Source organism: Thermobia domestica, chromosome 14 (genome assembly GCF_964235325.1).
Source record: "Thermobia domestica chromosome 14, izTheDome1.hap1.1, whole genome shotgun sequence".
In the NCBI taxonomy this organism is placed as follows: Eukaryota; Metazoa; Arthropoda; class Insecta; order Zygentoma; family Lepismatidae; genus Thermobia; species Thermobia domestica.
Window position 1 is genome coordinate 135,511,230 of NC_137467.1, and position 26,988 is coordinate 135,538,217.

The window sequence follows — 26,988 nt, forward strand, 5'->3', positions numbered from 1 at the left end:
GTTGAATAAGACTACGAACTGTTGGGTTGTGTCGTAAGACTACGGACTAGCAGTCAAGTCTAGTCTGTTTTTGGATTAGCAGCTGGGTTTTATGTTGTTAGCAAATTATGTTAATGACGGTTCGAGTTCCCTGAGGGTTGAATTTACAGAGAAGCTAGATATTTAGTGTAATATTGAGTCTATTTTTAAGAATTGGAGATTTCGGGCTCGATAGTGTTGTATGTGTACCATATATAATTTCATGATCATGAGTGCTGATCAAATTGTCTCAGATGAGGGACTGCTATTCTTCATTTGCTAACCTGTTACTACTTGCAAGATCAATTTTAGCTGACATCTTGTTAAAAGTGAGTTTCTGTCACCGAAAGTTCACGTGACGGACATAGGCCAACAGCTCATCAAATGAGGGAAAGCGTTTTTGAAAATTAATGCTTGAATCAAACTGCTTGTAAATAAACGCATGGATCAGAGGAATAAAATTGTGTCTTAGAAATTTTTGAGTCCGGAAGATTTTGAATTTACAATTGAGGAGTTTGATGCAGTAAGGGCGTAAGCCTGAAACATGCAGTTGGTCAAAAAAGAATTTTGAAAATTTAAGTAGTGTTGTTTTCTTACATAAAACAATGTAATATGCACCATTTTATTCCGATATTGAATTAAAATGTTACCAGGAGGCTAAACAAGCATGGCAAAAGCCACAAATGCGTTTGATACAAAAAGGGCGTACTCTTGCTTACGCCCTTATTACATCAAACTCCTCAATTATTAGGAGTGCTTCTAACTTAATACAATTGTTAGAGCAGTAACGAGTGGTCGGAATACGCAGTGAATAATCTGACAATCTATCAGATATTGAAGGCAAGTTATTTTAAGAGAAAAACAATTTTAAGAAAATAAAGTTTTAAGACAATTGCAGTTCTTGTAATGTTGACTTAAAGCACATAACCTGAATTCAGCACCATTTTCAGAAATGCTTACTATTTTTACCTTTAGACGCCTTTTTACTAACTTTTAAGATTTCGAGCCACGACAATATTTTTATTATTTTGTTATAATTAGTAATTTTTTGGTATTTTTTATATGTTGCGCGAGTCCGAAACGTTAAGTAAGCCTCTATCGTGTCCGTCTTAATTATTATTATTATTATTGTCATTTTTTAATCGCAACTTCAAGAATTGGTTCCCCGTCATCAAAGAAGGATTTTTGAATTTTTAGTGTATCAACGAGTTTCCTTATCTCTCTCTTATCTTACAGCTCTAAGAATAAACTCATGCTTACTATCGCAAAATTCAACTGTCAAGAAGAAATACAGGATTATACAAGTGTGTCATGCAATATTAGCAAAAAAATATCCAGTGCGTTTTTAAATACTAATTGTGTGTATTCTTAATTTTAGGAATTGTCAGATTTTGTCAATGACCCTGGAAGAAGTTGGATTTGATAATGTTGCTCTTCATTCGATGATACCGCAGCGTTCCAGGTTGGCGGCTTTAGCAAAATTCAAATCAGCCGTAGTTAAAATACTTCTAGCCACAGATGTAGCTAGCAGAGGTAAAGTTGGATTATTTTTATTAATGTTGTTTTATATACGAGTATAGATAAGCCGCCACAGAAACATAATTCACCAACAGGTTCTATGCCAATCCAATTTGGTTAAAAGTTGATTTTATTCATTTCTCGTAGATCGTGCGTAGTTATCTCTGTGAAGGACCGCGCTGGCTCAGTGGTAGAGGTTCACCTCTGGTGCATGGGATCCGTGGTTCCATCCCAGCTTGCGCCAAGTGAACTATGTGGTGGACAAACACTGTGTGCGTGGGTTTTTTCGGGGTTGTCCCGTTTTTTCCCACTTTATTCATTCTATTCATTTTTCATCATCACTGTCTCCTTTAGCGTAGCTGGCATAACCGTGGAACGTAAAACTGAAAGATTTAATTTCATTTTCAGTTATATCTCTGAATGTTTCCACTTAAGTATCGCAGTTTTATGTCCGAGCTCTTAGAAGTAAGTGTGAATGTATTTTTTTATTATTATTATTATGACGGGATTAAGTTTCATAGAGAATGAATTTCAACCAGAATCTATAGTTATATGAAGGAAATGAAAAATTGGTTACATAAGTTACATTTTGTTGCTTTTTTAAAAAAAATTCTGATAGGAGTGAGAAATATGCGTTTAAAAAATGTAAATAATTTTATTTTTAGGGTTGGATATTCCAACGGTGGAGCTTGTTATCAACCATAATATACCTGCAGTGCCTAAAGATTATATTCATCGTGTCGGTCGTACTGCTCGTGCAGGAAGAGGGGGTATGGCCATCTCGTTAGTTACACCTTACGATGTGAAAAAATTACATGAAATAGAGAAACTCATAAAAACGCGTCTGGCTGAGTACAAAGTAAACGGTAAGTTTGACTGTTTCATAAATAATAAGTAATTCTTTAGTATTTTATTAATTTGTTTGAATTTTTCTGTTTTTTATTTTATTCATTTGTTTGTATTTTTGTTTTTTTTCTGTCGTTCTTAAGCAAATGGAACAAAAGATCAAAAGTAAGTGTATGATCTATGTTGTAAGTTTCTTTATAAATGAGTGTTATTGAATTCTTCATTATTACTTAAAATGGTCTATGTGCTGGATCTGTAGTGTTTTTGCCCCCAGATGGACACACCCGAAAATATGTAGAGATCAGTGTGAAACTTCTGATTGGAGCATGAGTCACTTTTACTTTCAATGCTCTCTCTCCGCATGTTATTTTTTTATGTAACTTGACTAGTGCTCGGCCATCTAGCAAAAGAAATGAACTTCTCTCGCTTACTGCTATGAATCTTTATTTATTATTTTTGGTCCTTCTGAGTGATGACATTCAGCTAAACCCTGGTCCATTAAAGGACGGTGTTGATTTTTCTGTTTATTATCAAAATTCTAAGAGCATAAAGGATAAGTTAATGGACTGTGAAATTCACAAAACCGAATTAGTACAATATGACTGCCTAGTTTTCACCGAAACGTGGTTGAACGCATTTGTACAAGATGAAGAACTTCCATTTTCATTTCACTTTAACATATATAGAAAGGGTCGTGAATCGTTTCGGGGTGGTGGTGTTATGGTTAGTATGAATATAATAAATGGACCAGTAAAGTACACCACGATCTAACTAGAAATTGTGAAATTATATGGGTTGAAGTTAATGTTACCAAAGATAAAAAAAATGTTCCTTGGTTGCTACTATAGGCCACACAAAAACTCACCCTTAACCATTTCGGAAGCTTGCAGAGACTCGGTATTAGCAGCTCTCTCTTTAGGTGATGTGGTTTTAATGGGTGACTTTAATTTATCCGTTGATTTGATATAACCGGATATGGGGTTTGGTAAGTTTGGAGATGATAACCGGTTTTTAGATATATTTATTCATGGTCTGTCCTTACGTCAATGTAGTATGTTTAACACGCGCGGGGATAGTAACCTAGATTATGTTGTCTCCTCTTTAAATCAGATTGACATAAGTTCACGTATGATTTTTTTTTCTGCTGGCGGCGATTCATTAGATATTACATTTTGTCCTAACATACTAGAACTTCTTACCGAAATTCTACTCCTGCAAAACATGTTAATAGATTGTGGAAGAGAATTCCATGGGATATCTGCCATACCTTAGATCTTTTTCCATGGTGTTTGCTGGAAAATGGTACCATCGATGATGCTACAGCGCTTCTTACTGTTAATACCTTTGTAGCTGCTGTCGAAGACTTTGTCCCCCAAAAACCACAAAAGTCATTTAAGTTCCCTTCTTGGTTTGATGCTGAGATTCGGTCTGGTTTAGAAAACAAGAAGCTCGCGTGGTCACTCTGGAAACAACATCCAAACCAGTTCACTTGCAATAGTTTCTTGCAAAGCAGTCGATACGTCAAGTTCCTGCTTAGAAAAAAAAAATACAATAATTACATCTCCAATAGTGCAACCTCGTTTTGTTCCGAGACCTAATAGCTTCTTGTCTCTCATAAATTCGAAGAGAAATAAAACTAGTATACCCATGATTCCAAGTATGCTGGAAGCACTGTTACTGGAGAATACAGAGCTGAATCATTCAATGAATATTTTTACAGAAATTTCTCCACCCAGACGGTACCAAATCCTCTTCCTGCTCTTAAAGCTATTCCCTATCCTCGATTTCTACTACGCCTGCTGAAATCAAGTCACTCTTGTCAGTTCTACCTGACCATCGTTTTCTTGGACCTGACAATATTTATACAATCTTCCTTCGCAGTGCAGCCGCATCAATTGCTTATCCTGTGGCTTTTTTTATTTAATAAGTGCTTTACAGAAGGCTTTTCCCCGCAACTTTGGAAACAGTCTAACATTATCCCAATCTATAAATCTGGCACTGAAACTGATGTATGTTCCTATAAACCCATTTCTTTTCTCTCCCCGTTATCAATTCTTTGTGGAAAAAGAAAACATTAAAGACAGACTTGACAAGTTCACAGTCCTTTATTTGAACATTGCACAGCATGGCGTCCTGTGTTCTGTATCCTCACCATGCTCACCATGCCTCACCAACCTATCAGAATTCCTTATTCATGCTATAATTTTTATTTCAGAAACTTCTCAACTGGGTGTAATATACTTAGATTTCTCCAAAGCTTTCGACAAAATTGACATCCATTTGCTTCTTTACAAGTTATCCAACAGATTTAATCTTCATGACAAATTCCTGTCTCTACTAAAGGATTAATTTACTGATCGTATGCAATGTGTTGTTATACCAGATGCATCATCCAAACTTGTTCCAGTTCTTTCTGGAATTCCCCAAGGTAGTGTTCTAGGACCACTGCTATTTCATCTTTACATGGATGATCTCCCTTCCATCCTGTCTTTACCATCTACGAACATTCTTCTCTTTGCTGATAATTCTAAAATTTCCCATAAAATCTCTGCCATAGATAATACCCTACGACTTCAACAAATTCTTACTGAACTTACTGACTGGTGTGCGACTTGGAATTTAGAACTAAACCCTAAAAAATGTTGTACTCTTAGTATTTCTTTGAAGAAAAATGGAATTTATCCATATATTGTATTAATAACAGTCCTATCGAAAGAGTCGCGACACATAAAGACCTCGGAGTATTATTCGATGAAAATCTCACATTTGCTGATCACATCACTTTTACTGTTACCATGAGAATTCTGAGTACTCTTTACAGATTTACTGAAATTCGCGATCTCAAATCACTCAGTATTTTCTTCAAAGCTTTTGTATCTCCTAAAATTGAATATTGCGCATCGATATGCAATATGGTATGTGCATCAAACTTATCCCGTTTAGATTCTGTCGTTAGCTTTTTTCTTGTCATTGTCAAACAAAGAGATCCTTCAGTGTGTATTCTTAATAAAACAGAGCTCCTAAACAAACTCTATATTCAGACTCCACTTACTTGACGTAAGGTGGCATACTTGCTGTTTCTCCATAAAATTATCAATGGGAAAATAAACTCTGAATTGTTGGTCTCCGTTCTCAATTTGTGCGTTAACTTCTCGCCTTACTCGCAGTCATGTGTTATTTACATATGTAACACCCAGATTATCAATTATACAACGTTCCTTATACATCCGGCTGGTATCATTGTATAATAATCTATCGCCAGATGTTGACATTTTTGACTGAAAATCATTTTAAATAAAGTTCAAGTGTCTGTAAATATGGTACATATTCTATGTATATATATATATATATTTTGCTTATTTTTTTATTTATTTTTTTATTTTATTTATTTTTTTTTTTTTTTATTTCTTATATACATTGCTACTTGTTGCAGTGTAAAATGGACATTGATCTATATTTGAAACATTTATAAATAAATAAAAATGAAGACATACCTAATGTTAAGATTGCCCTTCAAGGGGTTTAGATTACAATTTCATCAATCAACTCAAAACTTATTCTACTTTGATCCTCCAAATGCTTAAAGATTGTTTTAGAAAATATATTTTAGTCGGATTTTCGCTTACAGCAGTGAGAATAAACCACATCACTCGTAAATACGAATAACATTAAGCTGACGTCCTTGGCTGTGAAGAGTATGTAGACTCCAGTTCCTTATCATTACACTCAAGATTTCGTTAACAACACAAGAGATCCCCATAATTGAAGTAAATTAAGTATTTTACTCTTGGAGTGTTGTTTGAAAAAATAACGTTTTCCAGTTTTCGTACAAAACTTACAAACAAACTGATCGGATTTGATCGGTTATCCTATTTCTTGGCAAGTGTTCTTTTGAATCATTTTGAGGTCTAAATTTTAAATTTCCGGAATTACAATACACAAAATATGACGGTCCTGTGAATACGTTGCCGACGATGCATTCATACCTTTGGGGTAGTGTGCGGATAGCATCTCTGTTCCCCTCGCCGTTAATGCTATCTTCCGTAGACCGGAGTTTGTTTCTTTCTCTCAAGCAGCCACTCACTTGTCTTCACAACGCTGGTTGGACACCTCAGTGTCAACAGTATCGGCTAAGTACGAACGGGTACTCATGTTTCCTCTGACCAGACCCCGTACTGCTTCACTTGGCTGATCTCACGAGAAGTGCAACTAGGGTATTAGGATATAAGGAAAATACTCGGTTAAATTTTCTATATAATAAAGTCTATACACTTTACATCCAAGATGAAACTGATATTAACAGTAGTATAAATTTCTAGACCTGACTCCATTATAGAAAAGATACAGCAGGGACCCAATGCATACATGCGAATTCGACACACTCAAATAAAACAAAAACTAGTTGGAAGAAATTATTTCCCGTAACCTTTGATTCTTCGTTACAATGACAAGGACAAAACAACTGAAATCAAATTTGTATTAAACACTGCAAAGGATTAGGATGAGGAATTATATTTCTGGGCTTTTGGCATCTATGGTCATGTTAGCCCGTCATGTATGAGGGATGACGTTCCTCGGCGATCACACTATTCGAGGAAAGGGAGGGAACGAAGGAAGGAAGCGGCCTGGACCCTTAGAAGCACCGTGACACCTTTCCATACGTGTTGATTCTTTTTTGTCACATACTATTCACCATGCCCGCTTCCGGATTTCTCAAGAAAGTGCTCCGCAGCTTCATGTAGAGGAGTACTATCCCCCAGATCGTTTAGTTTGCCAGGGGGGGGGGATCCCAAGAAGGACCTGGCAGGATTGGGCTTCCCAACTCGAAAAACAATCTTGTTCAGCAGAGCGTCGTAAACCGGTCGTGTTTGTTCTTGTTGCATAGCTGAACTATAAGAAAGCAACACAGAAAACATTTACGAAGACTTCTGCAACTAGTAAACAAGTGTTCCGCTTTTGTGTTTTAATTTGCATGTGCAAAAGCAGTGTATTTACTTTGCAACACCTCACATTTGCAGACGTAGAATATTGACAATACTAATTTTCCATTCTTTAAGAATGAATATCTAATTTAGGGATCCACGTATGTTAAAAAGATGATAATTTGAAACAGGGCTGCCCTCCCCCAACCTTTAACTGAACCCCAATTTACCATTCCCCAATTTGATTGTACTATTTTCAATAGAAAGTTGTGCCCCTTCCCCCCATATTATCATGGACTCAATCTACGGCTCTAAATTCCGTCTGTGGACACGCTGATTAGCGGTATGTTTTAGTATTATTTGTTTGGTAACAAGGAATTTTAAAAGGATGAAACATTAAAATATGAAATGAAATGAAATGAAATCTTTGAGTTTTACGTCCCACGGTTATGCCGGTTAGGCTAAAGGAGACAGTGATGATGAGTAATGAATGAAATGGTGGAATGAAGAAAGTGGGAGGAAATGGGAGAATCCCGAGAAAACCCACACACACGGTGTTTGTCCACCACAAAGTTCACTTGGCGGGGGCTGGGATCGAACCCGGGACCCCAAGCACCAGAGGTGAACGCTCTACCACTGAGCCACCGCGAACATTAAAATATGCTAAGAACAATATATTTGATACGCTTTATTCCGACCACACCTCTTCTTCCCTTCTTTATGACGACCAATTTATTAAAAATATAAATTTCGTCAGGTAAGATACTTTAGTGTTAACAAACAGTAGCTAAGCACTCAATTAATAACCTGACCATATAGGAACATTTGGTGAATCCTGGGAGTCATGAAAATATTTGGTATCTTATTAGGTCTATAAAAGAGGCATACGCTCGTGTAAGGATAAAACTTTCGATGCGATGCTCGTAAGCGATATCTCAAGACAATTACCAACACTGCTTTTCACAGGAAAGTTCCTTGTTCACTAAATGAAGTGCATTAGCGAAAGAAAAGTCTAGGAATATCCAAAGTTTGTCAAAAGCTTTGAAACAATTGTCTGGGCGACTTGATTTTTTTTCTTTCTTTTTAAAGAGTCCGGTTTACCAAAACTACTTCACATATTTGCCCTATCTGTCCATGTGTGTCAGTCGAGGAGAGAAGAAATCACAAGAACTACTTCATGGATTGGATATGATGCAGAGGGTCAAAAGTTCGGATTGAGTTCGTTGATAGAGTGATACTCAAACCGGAAGTGGTAAAAATCAACCATATCGGGTTTATTATGTTCATCACTATAGAGCAAAAACGGTCATAGATAGCAAGAAGTGGCTTCGTGCAGTTGATTAAGCGTCTCAACAATGCATTTTATCGTCATCCTTAACTGCCGAGTAAAACCGAAAGTGATAGAAATTTACTACATCTTCTGATTTTGATATTTATCTACATAGAGCAAAAACGATAATGAAGAGGTATTTTTCTGAATTAATTTAGCATTGCAAGAAGAAATACCATCTATAAATCCTCTCTTTAAACCGAAAGTGGCAGAAATCAACTATTTCCGGTTTTAATGTTGATCGCTACAGAGCAAGAGCGGTAATAGATAGGGAAAAAGCGATTTTCTTAAATCAATTAAGCATCCCATGAATGTATTCATCACTGCTCTAATCTCTCTACTAAAAGCAAAAGTGGTTAGATTATCACTTCCGGTTTCAATATTAGAGAAAATATCTTGCACATGTCGATGAGCATGGTCTATAGCCTATGTATGGCAAGTCTCAGGAGCAAATTAATGGAGGTGTTACACACTGACGAACTAGACTCCTTCACGTGGCACTGCTAGTAATCAGACAGGATGAATATATAAAAATGTTCTAGTGAATCAAACACCGTAAGAAGTTGAAATTACGCTCAGTAAGGCATCCAAATAGTGACGGCAAATTGACGCTTTATTTCAATGACTTCTGTCATCTTTTTCATGCGTGTATTTTAAAAATTATGCTAGTGGGCCCGCGTAGCGTAGTTGCTAACGCTCTTGTCTTTGGTGCGAGCGGGTTCGATTGCCAGTGGGGATACTTGGTTGAAAAATTGTAAAAGCTTTTTCACTCTAGCCATTCTTAGTGAGATTTTCATGGGTTTTCCTCATTTACACCAGGCAAAGGTCGGGATGATATCTAACATATGCGTGCCAAGCCGCTTCCTTCCTTTCCCAATCCTTTCTTCCTTCTCTTTCCTCGGATAGCGTGATACGTGATGGGCTAACATGGCCATACCCCACAAATCTAATTCCTAATCCACCTCTAAAAAGTATGCTCCTTGTAGAACTACTAAGATTGATGTTTCCTTCATTAAAGAACAATTTCAAACTTTGTGGATTTATTCCTCTTTAATATTTTCGAAATCCGATACTAAGTCGATGACGGTTGATTAAATTGAGTGGCCAACATGACTGACCTGAAGATTCGTACGAATGCCATGTCAATTCATTTGAAAAGTAAAGGAATGGTTTCTATAGCTGTGATGAAGGAAATGTATCAAAATATGTAATATTTTCCATAAGTAGAAGCTTAGCTTTGTATAAACTTAAACACAAACAATTTGCTGAGTAAAACAGTATATTCACATAAAAAACTATATGTAGTTTTTTATGTGAATATATTATTTTCAGATAAAAAACTATATCTAGTTTTTTATGTGAATATATTGTTTCACTCAGCAAATTGTTTGTTTGCGTTTAAACGAAATATGTACTTCCAAAGGAGCGTAATTTTTAAAAATCCGCTCAAGAAGAAGATGACAAAGGGTTATTAAAACGTAGCGTAACTATGTCGTCATAATATGGGTGCTTTAGTTAGTATAAATTCAATTCGTATATATTAATATGCATCCACTTCCAGGTTTCAGTATATTTTATTACTATTTTTGTTTAATTGCAGATAAAAATGTTGCGAAAATATTAACCCAGGTGCAAGTCACGAAGAGGGAGTCCGAAATTAAGTTAGACAATGCCGATTTCTTTGAAAAGAAGGCCATCAACAAGCGAAAGAAGCTGATTCTGGAAGGGAAAGATCCTGATGAAATAGAGAAGCAGAAAAGGAAAAAGAAGAAAAAGAAATTTAAAACACAGGTGACCTCTTAACTATAATGAAAGATAGAAATACAATGAATACTTTTTATACATGAATTTTTTATACTAAGTATTGTACAAAGTTCCATGAAATTCCTGCGAAACAGAGAAAACTCCGTAAGTTTATCAAATCAGTGATTATTCTTGTTGTAATTCACATATTAAGACCTGTCTTTAACGAACTCGTAGAGGATTTTTGTTATACAACAGCAACTAAAAATTCGTATTCACTTTTTTTTATATGTATGTATATATCTATATATAATACACTCATCCTTTGGTCTTAACGGATATCAGGAACAACAGACAAAATCTGGAGCAGCCGGTCTAGTTTGAAAGCCCAGATTTTGAACTAAAACTCTGGAAATGTTAAAACCGTATTTTTTTTCTTAATATGTTTTTTATATCTTTGGTTGACAGTAAAAAGGATCACACACTGACAGTAGAAAGGTAGTTTAAGTTTTGTCTGGTAGATTGCAATCGCTGGAGAACGTTTACTATCGTCTAACTGTGAGATGTGTAACTTCAAGAGCTAGCCTCTGGAGTAACGGACGAATGCAAGTCACCGTTACCCATTAAGCCTTTGGCTACCACTACTGAGCCTTTCAAATTTTTGTAATCATAAAGTCACATTTCGAGTGTTACATAGGATGAACTATCAGTGAATGACCATGTAACATAATTTCTGCATGTAACAAATTGCAAAGCCGGAATTGCCAGTGAAAATCAAGGACTTATTACTAAGTGCTAGTTGTCGGGCCGCGGTGGCTCAGTGGTAGAGCGTTCACCTCTGGTGCTTGGGGTCCCGGGTTCCATCCCAGTCCCCGCCAAGTGAACTTTGTGGTGGACAAACACCGTGTGCGTGGGTTTCCTCGGGGTTCTCCCGTTTCCTCCCACTTTCTTCATTCCACCATTTCATTCATTACTCATCATCACCGTCTCCTTTAGCCTAACCGGCATAACCGTGGGACGTAAAACTCAAAGATTCATACTAAGTGGTAGTTTCGTTGAAATCTGCCGCTTAGGGGAAAAGAAAAGTTGATTCTTAATAGTTTATTTAGAGAGTGAATAATATTGACAAAAATTAAGCATGCCAAAATCCTAGTGAATGACCGGCGAAGCAAGTAAATGAACAACAGACGCACCACTAAAAGACTGGCTAAACTATTTAAAGGAAATAAGCAGGGCGGAATGATTTACATCAGCTTGATTGAAATCAAATTCTGCAATGAATTAATTTAAAGTAAAATAAGTGAATTCCCGTTTCTGTTCTGTTATTTCGATGATGGAAGGTACTAAATTATGATATCATAAGAAACAAAATTTCATGATATTATTTAATTTTCTATATATGTTGTTACACTGTTTTCTATGTATGTGTGTAAACTTATATTCGTGTATTCGTGTTTTTGTGACTGCTGCTTTCCCCTTCACCCAGTATGTTAAAGCTGGTTCTAGTGGTCCAACCTCATTTAAGCCTCGGTACTCAGTACGTCTTTAGCTCTACTGGTTCGAAGATGATGAGAATGAACACCAATAGTCTCAATAGTAGGGGAACGATGTACTTCAGAGATAGAGCATATACTGAAAATAGTAAACCAGGTAATCTATGACGACTGCATTCAGACTTGAAAATTTGAGGGATTGCATTGTTAAATTAAAGAAGTCATTTTTCTCTTTAATTTTATTGACAAAACTTAAATAACAAGAAAATAACAAAAGAAGATATACATTGCTAAATTAAGAGCGAACAAGTTAAGATGGTACAACATCACTCTAGACATGGACCGGTACAACCCCATGGTAGCTTCGATACTGCTAGAAGAACGCGAAGGTAATTCACACTTAGTAAACGGTAGTAACTTCGAGCAATGTACCAATAACTTGTATTGGGGGAGTAAGTAAGACTATTCCGAATAACGGGGTTTGGTCTCGTTTCGAAGTCACGGCCTAATCCCGAGTGTGAACAAATTTCCAAGTGCTCCGACCATAGTCACCAAGTGAGGCAAAGAAAATCTTCTTACATACCTGAACTGTGAAAACGCAGCAAGGACGGATCTTCACTCGTATACGGCGACGGATACAACATAAAGAACCTGAACTCGTGGAGTTTCGTCGCTTATAAAGTAGAATCGTCCCACGCATTTCTGCCAGTTTCTGACGCAGCTCGCGAGTTGACGTCACGAGCTTCGAGGAAAGTTTCACGCGCATGCCCAATAGTGGCCAAGACTTCTAGTTTCTATGATTTGCTTCCTCATCACGCCGGGGAGGATGCGTTTCCTATACATGAGTTAATACATTTTTACTGTACGTTTCGTTCAAATACATAATGTGTTTATTTACCCATCACTTAGGTGATGTCTATTAGACAAAAAGCACTAGCCCAGTTCTGTGATTTGAGTAAATCATGCCACTAATACATGCGTGTGGTTTGGCGTCAAGGAGGCATTCGATTGTTAATACAATTAATGCCTCTCTTGACCCGGTTCTTCCTTTCTTCCTTCTCTCTATGCACACAAATCGAAAGGCGCGGGGTGATTCACCCCATATTTTGAGTCCGGCTTAGGACTTAGCGACAAATCTGTGTAACAATATATATATTTAAACATCTGTAAATGTTGAATTTACTGTATTATAGTTTATATTTATAGTGTTCAGCTACGCTACAGTCAGATTGGACAGTGTGTTTAATTAAAAGCACAGCACTATTATTCCTTTTTCTTTCGTAATGTAATTGTGGATATTAGCCACACTGTGGAGTTAGTGTCTGAATTCACGGACAATCAAAATCCCTCCGTTAAAACAAGGGATGAGTGTAACTTTGAAATAAGTGAACAGATCTTAGTACGGTTTTCGGTACTATGTAAAACATTTTTTTTAATAGTAAAGAAAATTACCACAAAGTATGTTTCTCCTAAAATTGTTAAAGAACATATATAGCTCAAATTGTAACTTTTGTTGGTGATTTTATACCTATTTTGTTTAATACAGGAGAAATGTTACTATTTTAAAATTAATAATAGGGGTTTCTTTTAACGTTAAGTTTCCATGTTAAGACAGGCTTTCAAGGTATTTGGTGTGGTGTAGAATAATGTAAGTTAAGTATCTTCCTAATGTGGTAGGAATGCTTTCAGTAACAGTTACTGAAGTTTGAAACCCAGTCGAGATAGTCTAGCAGTACATGTTGTCCTAGTTTCAAGTTTGTTTTCAGGGGATACAATCAATACATTGACTGCTGAAATGAGTAGTTTTTCATTTTACTCAGATCCTTATTATGCACATAAAAGTCAATAATGGTTTACGTTAGGAATGGGCAGTATTGATTTCTTAAAACTTTTTTTTCCCGTTAACCAGTTTCTTCATACAATTATCTAGAAACATACCTTCTAACGATAAGAGCTCTATTACCTATTACATGATGTAGCAGTTATGGCCGTATTCATGATGTAAAGTTCTCAATATTTTGCTCATCACACATGACGTCGTCTTCTGCAGCTGTCGATACAGACTAGATTCCAAGATTCAAATACAATTTAAAACTACTACGATGGAGTTAATACTCTACAATTTTATGTCAATAATGAAATGACAACTAACATGGCTATTGTGAAAAACAACAGAAAAAAAAATAGAAATAAAAACAACGTAATAGCTTCAGATCTGAACTGCAGATGGTAGTATAGCTTTGAGGCTATGTTAAAATTTAGAGTTCCATATTTCCCTCAATTGAAGATCATCTCTCTGAAGGTTCAGGTCTCATTACGACATTTATATCCATATCTTCTAGATTCCCCAAAATAGCAAGATCCATTAAGTTTTACTACTCGGAGACCATCCTTTGGTGTGATTAATGCTTTTGTGGTTCTTCTCAAAAGTGATACCTCTGCCAGGATGCGCTGTCTTAAAACACCCGTCCACAAATAAATTATCTAAAACTAAATGTTAGATTTTGGACTATTGTAAATCGGTTTCGAGCCCGAAGTCGGCTTTGGAAAGAGTACAAGAAAGAGATTCAAGGTAAACTTTCTTGTTTGAAATGTTAAGTTCTCCATTGCAGATCTAGATTAACACACGCAATTTTGTAGTAGAGATGGGGTTCTAGTTTGGATTTTTTTTTTTTTTTTTTTTTTTTTTTCATTTCATTGAAATGTTGAGGTTTGAGAGCTGTCTTGGTAAAGTACTTCTGACTTGTCAAGACATGGTCTCATGAAGCGAGGTTACGGTTCTTTGTTATTAGTGATGTGCTGTATTATTTCAGTAGTTAAGCACACGGTTTTCCAAGCTGTGGCAGTGGTGAATGGAAATATGAATCGACTTTGAGGTGACCGAAACGGTCCACAAAAATGTTCATGTAAGAAGAGTACTCACAAGACCCACAGAACACGAAGAAATTGCGGCCCAACATCACACAGCCACTGTCATATTTCACGATAGGGTTTCGTAACTTTAAAAATAAGAGATAGAGTTATGTTTTTGTCATTTTAAATTTGTCATTTTCGAAACATAGATTAACATTAAGGAGAGAGAACTGTCAAATAACTTGAATAGCTTAAATCTCTCGATAGAAATAAAAAGTTAGATGCATCTTCCTATTTTCGTCTTTTGTACAAGCTTACACGAAATACTAAAAGAACATTAACATATTGAATGAGAATAAGCTAAGCCTTCTCGGAGGGAGACTTTCTTGCATATGAACTTCTTGTCTGTTGGTTTCTTTTTATAACAAATAAAGGTTTTAACTTATAGAATTAATAAAGAAGGGGAAACAGCCTTTTCCACCATGGTTGTCGACTAGTGATCTAACTAATATGAGTCCTTTGAGAATAATCACAATTTGAATGAGCTTCGACTCAGTTTTTCTTCTCCTTGTTTATCTTGTATCCCGTTTATATACTCTTGTTGGGCCTTTCACCTGTTGTTTTTACTTTGAATCTGTTTTTGTTTTCCACTTTCGATATTATTTCTAGTCTTTGCCTCCTGGAAAGTGAAAACTGCCTATTTTCCAGGAAGCATTCTTTAAACTTATTTTTACAATGGTATATAACATTTTTAATACACAGGGAAGAGATGGTTGAGAGCATAAAATTTAGAAATTTGATTTACATAAGTACGGTCTGTTATGTATATATATATATATATATATACCGGGTGCGTCATTTATAATGTCAAACTTTGATGACGGAGAAACCAAAAGAGAGAGAGAAGCGAAACTTTGCACGAAGCAACTATACAAAGGGGCACATTGGTAGACGTGTTATTTGACATCACCGGAAATACAGTGTTGCCAACCCAATATAAAGTTACGATTTTTTAAATGGAACGACCTAAATTGTATTTCATAATTGAATTCAACACTAAAAAGGAAGACGAAAGATATGCCACCCGCAGGTCAGTGTTGCAAACTTTCGAGAAATAACGGTAAATATGTGTCATTTAAACGCCGTTTGCACACACAGGGAGTGAGGTACACACTAGTTTTGCACAATAATTTAAATATTGGCAAGTTTAGATGGGTCCGTTAAACAGTGTTAACATAACAGAAAATACAAAAGTCGAGTTTGGATATATTGCAATAACTCAAAAAAGGCCATAAGTACATTCCGGTTTAAAATTTACAGGATAATTTGGTATGTCATAAGAAGCATTCTCACGTTTATTTGAAGTCGATAAGTCAAGTACTTAACCGAGATATTCGGAATTTTGTAAACGCTGAGAATTTTGCGCTGTAGAAGTTGGTAACGCTGTCTCAAATTCCCACTTTTTCCCTCAGCGTTGAGGAATTCGTAAAGAAGTGGTTGAAACAAAATATAAACATTAATAAACACACATACGATGAAAAAGAAACATTTTCTCAGTACTTGAAATGACTAATTGAGCGTAATTTACTGGATATGAAAAAGAAACGTAAGGAAGTAATAGGGCTTCATATGACAAGTTAATACAAAGACGTAGAAGACATGTAGGTACCTAGTAGCTACTTTCGCACGATGAAAATATTTATCCTCTTATAAGTTTGGGACACCAATATCAAAACAATCCAATACTCATAGTGTACATTACCAGCATGTTACCAATTCCTGTTAACAGATACATGGAAAAAAGTATTCAGCATGTGAGGAGTCACACATTATTTAAAAAAAAAAAAAAAAAGTACAAAAGAATATTCCACTTAAAAATGAGAGGGTAGAAAAGTGAATACCTTGAAAAACAGTACATGTACTCATAAAAGAGCACGTCTGGTAACCCTACATATCAGTATGTGCAAAACTTTCAAACATATGATACATACCTTCGTAGCTCAATCCAGATTTGTCACAGCAAAGCAACTTGACCTGTCGTATCGTTTAGTGGTGCAAATGTCAAAATGGTGACCGTTCACTTCAATGCACTTTTCAATGCGAGTCCTAAAACTCAACTGAGTATCAGCCAATGTTCGAGAAGAAATCCTTGCACACGCACGACTAATTCGCATTTGCATATTTACTGTTGTTGTGGAGAGTTCTCGATAACATTCATCTTTGAGTACACCCCACAGAGAGAAGTTTAGAGGTGACAAATCTGGCGAACGAGCAGGCCACGAAACAGGGCCACCACGTCCAATCCACCGATTGGGGAACTTCCTGTTTAGAATGGCGCGTGCTTCATGAAAATTATGAGCCGGGCAGCCATCATGTTGATACCACATACGTAGGCGTGTTTGCAATGGTATCGCTTCTACCAATTCAGATAATATACCATTCAGAAAGTCTCTGTACTTGGCTCCGTTCCATGTACCATCTATGAAATACGGTCCTATTAATTGGTCACCAATAATTCCGCACCAAACATTGACTCCATGTTCCACCATCCGTAGCCAGTGGGGGTTTTCTATGGACCAATAATGCATATTATGCCTATTAACTTGCCCATGGTTTGTAAACGTTGCTTCATCGGAGAACAGTACACGTGAAAAGAACGTGGGATCATTTTGTATTTGGTGTAATGCCCACTCATAAAAGTTGACGCGATTTTGAAAGTCGTCCCCATGCAGCTCTTGATGTAATGATACATGAAATGGGTGGAATTTAAAGCGATGCAGTATGCGCATAACACTACTTTCCGATATTGCTGCACCTCGTGCAATTTCGCGTGAACTAATATGGGGATTTGCAGCCACTGCCGCTAACACATCAATTTCGGCATCTTCATTTGTTACAGTCCTTCGTCGTTGCTTCGGTTTTGGGTGCACACTCCCTGTTTCCGAAAACGTTTTCACTATTCAATAAAAAGCATTCAAACTAGGTTGTTTCCTGTCTGGATACCGATTTGCATACAATGTTCGAGCATTGCTAGCATTTTTCTGTGCCTCCCCGTAAATGAAGATGATACCGCTCATCTTTTCCAGTTTCACTATTATCTGTTAAATTTGGGAAATGATTTTGATCATTGATGTTAGGAGTCGGTGTAAAGTCTTGTTCTAAGTCCTGGTTAGAAGTTGAAATCTTACGGGTACACACTTGTTCTCCAATTAACAGACCTCTCAACAAAGAGTTTTCTTTCCTCAACTTTACAATTTCATTTTTAAGTTCAAGAAGTTCATGTAAAAGTTCACTCTTGATCTTGTTTACACTAAATTTAAGTAATTTTGATATCATTTCAATGTCCATAGAAGAACCCTTACAACAAGATAACTGGTCATCTTGTCTCTGTTCATTTTCAGAGATACGTAATTGCCTACCACTAGCTGAACTACCACAAACAAACAAAAAATATCTATTTAAATACAAGCATTACATTTAACAGTCTTTTGCTTAATAATAATAATAATTTATTTATTTATTTATTTATTATGAATGATTACGACCACAGCCTAAGCCATAATGGTCATATATACAAATATATACAATAGAATATTACAAGAAAAAGTAGAACAAAACAAAGAAATTAAAATACATGAAATCATGACAGTCAAGTAGAGAAAAAGAAAAAACATTAACACGAGTTGAATTCAAACTAAATTACAAAATAAAATTACAAACATATCCTCAATTCAGTAAAGATTCAATTAAGTAGGATATATCACTAAGAATTTACATATGTAGATCATAAAAATAAGCTTTAACATTTAAAGATTTAATAACATCTTTTACCTGTTTGGTAGAAAAGAATATTTGATCACTACAAAATTGATTGGCCATAAAAGTAACATTATTATCATTCACATTAATAACATCATTATGATAAACAGCTGCAAATTGTTTGGCCATGGCTTCAGATATCAGTTGAGGGTCGAAAAGAAATTCGTCATCAACTAATATTGCCTTATGTCCATCTTTACCATTTATTTTATTACTCGTGTACTTCCAAAATTTTTTAGGATTATTTTTTAAACTATTCTCAATCTTATTATAATATTTAGTTTTATCAATAGTAAGTTGCTTCTTAAAATCAGAACGAAGTTTAGAGAAAACATTATAATCTTGAAAAGATTGGGTTCTTTTATACTTCTTATGAGCATTATTCTTTTTTTTAAGCAAATAAATTAAATTACGAGAATACCATCTCGGATACTTAGAAATTGATTTGGTTACTAGAGGAACATTGTTTCTGATTGCATTCAATATAACATCATTAATATTTTGGGCAACAAGATCAATATCTGTATTCAACAAAATATTGGCCCAGAGAAACCCTTGGATTTCTTTATGAACCTACTAGAAATATGGTTCAGGTAATTTTCAAAGCTCACAGGGGAAAAGGTTGGTTGAAGATAAACACACGATATTAAGAAATTCTTTGCAGAATTACATTTTAGTTCAGTCCACACACATTCACTTATAAATTCAAAATATCAAGCCTGCGATTCACCATAAAGTTTTTCCTTATTGCTATCAGAGATCCACCACCTCTCTGACATGACTCTTCTTAATATAATCTGTCGGCTCTAAAACATATATAAGTATCTGGGAAATAATCGTAGTCTCTATGAATATCGGATAACCATGTTTCTGTTACCGCGATTATATCATATTCACAGTCAGAGATTGAAGAAAAAAAATCACTACTTTTAGTTCTTAGTCCACGAACATTTTGATACCAAATTTTAAGATTTACATTCGTCATGCCTTGTAGGAGAATTATGATTGGTAACTTCGCCATGATTCGCAGTTTTAGCATAGAAAGGTCCTATGAGAATACCTGTAGGCCACACTTTAGGATCGTTGATTCGGGAGAAATCTGATTCATTCACTTCTATATGAAAGGAAGAGTAAGAATTATGTTTGGTTTTCAATCTGGTGCAAACCACTTCTTTCACATTGAGTTTCTTAACAATTCCTTCAACTTCTTCACTAGTAACTAACGAGTTAAATCTCGTTACAAACAGTGCTTTTTTTCTTGATTTAAATACCTGGTTTTAATTACCTGAGCCACAGCCAGCTGTGAGTATCCTTGGTTCTCTCCGAGAATTTGAAATCGGCAAGTTCTTAACTTTCCGAGCTTGAAATGGTTTGTTATTTTTAGATATTATTTGAGACCAGAGTGAAGGTGTTAACTTATAAGAAGATATCCGCTCATCTTTTCCAGTTTCACTATTATCTGTTAAATTTGGGAAATGATTTTGATCATTGATGTTAGGAGTCGGTGTAAAGTCTTGTTCTAAGTCCTGGTTAGAAGTTGAAATCTTACGGGTACACACTTGTTCTCCAATTAACAGACCTCTCAACAAAGAGTTTTCTTTCCTCAACTTTATAATTTCATTTTTAAGTTCAAGAAGTTCATGTAAAAGTTCACTCTTGATCTTGTTTACACTAAATTTAAGTAATTTTGATATCATTTCAATGTCCATAGAAGAACCCTTACAACAAGATAACTGGTCATCTTGTCTCTGTTCATTTTCAGAGATACGTAATTGCCTACCACTAGCTGAACTACCACAAACAAACAAAAAATATCTATTTAAATACAAGCATTACATTTAACAGTCTTTTGCTTAATAATAATAATAATAATTAATTAATTTATTTATTTATTATGAATGATTACGACCACAGCGTAAGCCATAATGGTCATATATACAAATATATACAATAGAATATTACAAGAAAAAGTAGAACAAAACAAAGAAATTAAAATACATGAAATCATGACAGTGTAACGTTGTATGTTCACACATACAACCGTGGTCCCGCGATTAACTTGTCCACAGGTAAAAGTGAAACCTTGCCCAATAACCAGACACAATTCCTTCCTTTACCTGCATACAAATCAATCACAAGCACACTTGTCGAGATAGACGTTCCCCGATTCTTGTTTTGGCATTGCAGAGTAAAAACACTGAAAAAATATTTTTTTTTTTCTGGTAGCAATCAAGCTTATTTAAACTAGGAGATATAGGTAAACTCTCAAAATTCAACTGGAACAATTTATTACAAACAAAATATAATGTTATATATAACAACAACAATAAATGTCCAAACCCCGAAGAAAGTCGTTTAAATATTTCAACTTCTTCAAAAACTTTCCAACAAATAATAATTCGAAAGATTAACATTAAATTTCCAAAGATTCACGAAAATACCCAATTCCTTGAACATTAATTTACCCAAAAAGTGTTATAAATTCCAAAAAGATACAATATTTCCCGTATACACATTTACTGTTCCCATGTACTGAAATTAACTTCCATTTCGGTACTCATTGACAAACCGGATCCAAGTGTTAAATTTTTGCTTTTTCTTTCCCAAAACTTACAATATTTCTCCGTTAGGTTAGGAATTACTAGTACTACGTCCACTCTCGTCTTAACTCGTTTATTCATCTATGAAAATTCCACTTAAAAATTTCTCCCTGTAAAGGTTTTAGCCTTGGCATAGTATATGATTATTGGGATCCGAACCCAGCATGCGCGATCCGAACCAATATATAATGGGATCCAAACCCAAGAATTGGGGATCCTATGCACTGCTCTGGAAAATAATGAGAGGACGAATAAATTTCAAATCTCCTTCCACTGCCAAAAGAGGTTAAATAATTCGTCCTCACTTCATTCCCCAGGACAGTACCAAGTTCAAGTCCAATTCTTCAATGTTGTACAAAACAGCACTCTACTTACCAAAACTGTAAGAAATTCCTACACATATACTATTCTTTTAGACATTCTTTAAACACACTAATTAAAGCTCTTTCATTCATGTAGTATTAAGCCAACCATTACGTAATACTAAACCTCGTTATCCGAAAGGGAATTTTAATGTTGTAACATGTCAAACTAAATTTAAGTTATTCCATTATACTATTAACACCCATCTCTCACCTTTCCAATCTTCAAGTGGCCGAGTTACCGAGCGTTTCCACCCAGCAGCTGCAGCCTACAAGTGCTGCCATCTCTTGAGATTCGAGGGAACTCCTCGTAACTAGCACTTATAACTGAAGTGGAAGGGCATCTAGTGAGTAGAAGCCGTATTACTTAACTCCTACCTTTACATTCAATATACAATATTATAATTCCTTCAGAAATATATATTTTTTTTTTATTTCTTCGACGGAAACGCTAATATACGTTACATATAGATCCGTCTGCCCATAAATTTAATTACATTCTTCAAAAGTATATGCGTTTAAGGAGAAGAATCATGATCTTAATTATAATTACAAATTCCATGCATTGCATGCTTATACAAAAATTTTACAACTTACAGTCTCCATCCCTCTATACCTTGAGGACGTGCTTTATTACAAGGATGCGACAGATCCGCGTACATATCTGTATCCAAATTCGGGTAAATGTTGGAAGATCGTCTTCCCTCATTCATTCGGACATAACCACAAAAAACATTAGGACCAAGACCACGGACAGCTCCTGCAGGATACAAAAATTAAGCGACACAGTTCACACAAATATATCACATATATAGATAAACAAGATAAAATAATCCTCCTTACAAATATTTTTTTTTCTTTCTGTGTTACCTTACACCTTAACCTTCTGATCTCTAACTTGGTTCACGGGTTGCGCATTTCTTGGCAGAATATATCGTTTACAATGCTGAACATGTCTTTTAATTTTGACCTGGAGGTTGTCCACCTTCTCCAACCACAAGGTATTCATAGTCGGTTGACCAACTACAAAATAAGGACCCTCCCAAATTTCAGCAAGTTTAGGGTTAAAATGTTTCTCCAATGATGCTTTCATGAATCTTTTGGTCAAAACTTGATCACCAACTTTAAAGTTAACTGGCAAATGCCTCTTGGAGTAGTTTTTTTTTCACATCTTTTCCAGGCGTTCTCTAAATTCCTTTTTATGATTTCATACTTCGTATTCTTGTCTACTTCGTCGTCTAATATACCCAGATCTACTAGCCACTTGACATCAAGCGGGCTATACATGGTTCTTCCATAGTAGATATCACATGGAGAGACACCCGTAGTTTCATTAAGACTCACATTGATAGAGAAAGCAATTTTAGATAATAATTGGACAATTTCTTTGATTCTTATCAATGTACGCCTTCAATATCCCTTTCAAACTACGTATAGTTCTCTCAGAAATGGTGATGAGTTATACGGCGAGGTTTTTATGTCCTGTATCCCTAGGCTATACAGGAAATGTGTAAAATACCCTGATACGAAATATGTCGCGCAATCATGAACCACCTTAGAGACAAACCCAGTCCGTAAAAATATATCCATCAATTTCTTACATATAGCTTGACTCGAAAGTTTCCTTAAAGGTTCAAGAAATACAAATTTACTACAGGCATCAACAACAACTAATACATATTCATATCCCTGACTACTTGGCCATTTCCCGGCAATATCAATAAAAAACGTGTTATTGGGAGCTTTAACCTGTCTCGTATAATAATTCCCCTGAGGCAATGTGTTCCTATCGCGTATCTTTTGGCATTTAGGGCATGATCTTACAAATTCATTGATATCTTTAAACATATTCGGCCATGTCATACGTCTGGCTATGGCGGCAGTTGTCTTTCTTACCCCTCTATGAGCACCACTTATCAATTGAGAATGGAAATAGTCTAGTATAGTTGGAACTAAACTCTGTGGAACTACTACTCTATAACCATCCCCAATCTGGCTCTTAGTTTTCTTTAACAAGATATCATCTCTTAAAATATATGAGTCTACACTTTCTTTCTTTTTTATTTTACCTATGATTTCCTGAAGATCTTTATCTGATTGCTGATGTGTTTTTAAAGGTTCGTTTAACAACGGCAATTTCCAAAAATTTATAAAACTTAAGTTGACTTTTTTACCATTATCTTTTATAACCTCAGCTGTATTAGGTTCATTAGTATAAAATTCTACATGATTTCCTATTCGTGATAGAAAATCTGCTGCTATGTTAGAACTCGTCCTAATATGGAGAATTTTGAATTTAAACTGGGAAATTTTTTCCATTAATGTACCGTATTTCCTTTGCCGTTTGTGATTATGTAATAACCAAGATAAAGCCTTCGAATCAGTGTAAACTACAAAAAAATTATGCAAATAATATTCAAAACGTTCTAAAGCCAAAGATAAAGCCTTAGCCTCCAACTCGTATACATTCTTGCTCCAATCTGATGGTGGTATGGCCTTTGGAAACATGTGTACCGGCATTAATTCGCCGTCTTTATTATACTGAGATAATATAGCACTGTAGTTTTTCAAAGAAGAATCACAATGAATAACAAAACTTGAGTTCATATCCCGAACCTTAAGGATTACCTCGTCACAAAACGCATTTTTAAGTTTTTGAAAGGCATCATCGTGCTCTCTAGTCCATTTAAATGGAACCTTTGCGGAACGCATCTCCTGTAAAGGTGCAATGAGTTCAGCAAAGTTATGTACAAATTTAGAAAAGAATTGAAAAAATGCACACACCCTATTCAAGCCCTTCCTATTCTTAGGCTTTGGTAGATTTTTAATAGTTTCGAGTCGGTCCTCATCTATGGTCATCGTCCCACGTTCGAATTGAAACCCTAGATATTTTATTCTAGTTTGAAACAAAAGAGTTTTGGAAGGTGATACAGTTAATCTAGCTTCCCTGAACCTACTTAGAACTTCCTCAACCAGTTTTTTATGTGATTCCAAATCAGGTGTAAATATTAACACGTCATCATAAAATATCTCTAAGTTATCCCCAATTAAGCCGTCTAATATTTTTGACATCAAATAACTCAAAACATGTGGTGAAGTTGATAACCCCATTGGCAGACGTCGAAATTGATACATCTTATTTTTAGTTACAAAAGCTGTTACCTGTTTACTATCCTCAGTGAGCAAGCACTGATAAAAACTTTTCTTTAGGTCAATTTTTGAAAATATATGGTTATTTGATATGCTAGAGATAACATTTTCAAGATTGGGTGACGGAAAATTACGTGTAATTATTTTCTTATTCACAGATCCATAAGCCACAACTAATCTCTTACTGTGGTCTTTATTCTCGACCAAAAAGCACGGACTGGAAAATGGAGAAGCATTAATCTCTTCTACCACCCCCTCTTTCACCAAATCATGAATAAATTTATCTAATTCCTTTTGTTTGTAGTTTGGTACACTATATGGTTGTAACTTAACTGGAGTTTTATCAACCAATTCAATTTGATAATAGAAATCCTTCACACATCCTAAGCGATTATTAATAACATCTGAAAAGGAAGTTACTAGATTATTTACATAATTTTGTAATTCAGGATCTTTAACTAAAATTTCCGAAGAAACTTTATAATTACCTTCTGAAGGTGCTGCATTCTGCCCGGAATCAGTAACCTGAAGCACCTCATGATCCACATAGGTTTCCAATTCAGCTGCCAATTGTTGTTCTCCAAGCGCCTGCTGTTCTGATCTGCATGTCTGATTTTGTATGGTTCTAGGGAATCGAGCAGCCTCCTCAATCCCATTCAAGCATGCTGGAGTGGGATGTACTACGCTATCCCTAGAAGATAAAAAGTTTGTCCGAGGAGTAGACTGTTGCAGGTTAGATGGGGGATTTATAGGAATTATTAACTTCCGAGCTTGAATTTTGTAAAGTCTGTTTGACACATCTATCACTGCTTGATATTTTCGATGGAAACTATTTCCCAATAAGAGATCAAACTCTGAAGATGGAACTATATAAAAGTTTTCAGAAAACTGTTGAAAACCCATCCGAAAATATAAGCGAACTCGTGATTTAACTGTCACTTGTTGTTCTCCAAGACCTACAACTTGTAAACTAACGTCTACCTCTCTGATTTTACACTTTTTTTTGCAGATTTCTAAAGAATGTTTCACTCACAAAGCAGGACTCACTCCCCGTATCTAGGATAGTATTGACTAATTTCCCTTTTATATATGCAGGCACGACCACAAGATCTCGATTCTTTTTATTATATTGTGAAGAATTTACAGTTTGGAAACCAAATTTATTCACCAATGACCCATGTTCCGAATTTCTACTAACAGCACTGTTCCTTTTCCGAAAATGTTTGTTTGAACCCGAAGAACTAGTCACAATATTTTTCCTAATAGCACTTGTTTTACCTTGATATTGTTCATTACCTAATGACGTATGTGTATTTTTACTAGAAACTATTACATTTTGATTTTGTTTAAGATTTCCATCCAAACATCTACCTTCTACCAAATCTACCGGTTTACAATTTATACCAGGTTGACTAATTACATTACAAATAGTCGTTTTATTCGTTATTCCCTTATGGGGATTTTTATTCACACTACCCATTACTGGTCCGACAGCATTCCGCAGTTTGTAATAATCAGAACTGTATCTATACATATTATCAAAATGTAAAGCTGCGTCCTCAAGTTGTTCAAAAGTCATCGGTACCCCCCTACAGTTGAAAAATTTATGAACCATTGGACTAACCATATTACAAATTAAATTACAAATAACTGGTTCTTCGAAATTCATATCCAAAACATGTATCAATGATAATTTCTCTTCCACAAATTCATACAAGGTTTGATTTTCCCTCATAACTCGGTAAAACTCTAAGCGCATAAACTGTGTTCTAGCCAAAGGTGAGATGAATTTAATGACAAGTTGTCTACAAATGTCTCCCCAAACTGAACCTGTACCAATCATTGACTGTAAAAAGTAATTAAATTCCCCTTTAGTACGTGCTAAACTAGCTATTAAAATTACATCACACGGTAAATCTTTACTATGCACAATTTTGTCAAGTTCAAAATGAGTTGGAATGATAATTCTGTATTTGTACCGTCTACCAAAGGTAATTGATTAGTCTCGGCCAATAACAATTTATACACCCCTTCGGTTGCTAATTTATTAAAATCAAAATTTAAATGCTCAGAACGCATATTATGTCTGTATACATTTCGTCTATCTAAGCCTGGAACAGAGGAAGAACGTATCCGTGGTCTCCCACGATTTTGTTCGACAAAGTTACTATCAAAATTTGACTCAACATTTCGAAAACAAGGATTTTCAAAAGCTACATAACCTACAAATCCTTCTTCACTACTTGAACTACTACGTTCAAAATTATCAATATTCTCATAATTCTGCCTATTATCCATCTTTCCTGTAGCCAGAATTCAAAATTATCCGTAAAT

At 35.4% G+C, this 26,988-nt stretch overlaps 2 protein-coding genes across 2 annotated transcripts in view; one reads left to right on the top strand and one right to left on the bottom strand.

The window, feature by feature from the left end:
- Dbp45A (putative ATP-dependent RNA helicase Dbp45A) overlaps positions 1–26,988 on the top strand; it is a 134,977-nt gene that overhangs the window by 47,856 nt on the left and 60,133 nt on the right. The window contains exons 7-9 of the mRNA XM_081738858.1: positions 1,397–1,551; positions 2,202–2,402; positions 10,235–10,425. Coding sequence (XP_081594984.1) covers positions 1,397–1,551; positions 2,202–2,402; positions 10,235–10,425 — 547 coding nt within the window. The remainder of the gene's footprint in view (positions 1–1,396; positions 1,552–2,201; positions 2,403–10,234; positions 10,426–26,988) is intronic.
- On the bottom strand, positions 22,020–26,496 carry LOC145670327 (uncharacterized). Its single transcript, XM_081738853.1, has 2 exons — positions 25,143–26,496; positions 22,020–22,264 (listed from the first exon to the last, which is right to left on the bottom strand). The coding sequence occupies exons 1-2, from the start codon at positions 25,555–25,557 to the stop codon at positions 22,098–22,100; spliced, it is 582 nt and encodes a 193-aa protein (XP_081594979.1). The 5' UTR covers positions 25,558–26,496; the 3' UTR covers positions 22,020–22,097.

Excerpts from the sequence above, each read along its gene's own strand:
- LOC145670327 (XM_081738853.1), bottom strand. The coding sequence starts at position 25,557 with ATGGGTTTTCAACAGTTTTCTGAAAACTTTTATATAGTTCCATCTTCA. Across the intron at positions 22,265-25,142 it reads GAATGCAGCACCTTCAGAAG|GAGCTGTCCGTGGTCTTGGT; the intron begins GTAATTATAAAG and ends TGTATCCTGCAG.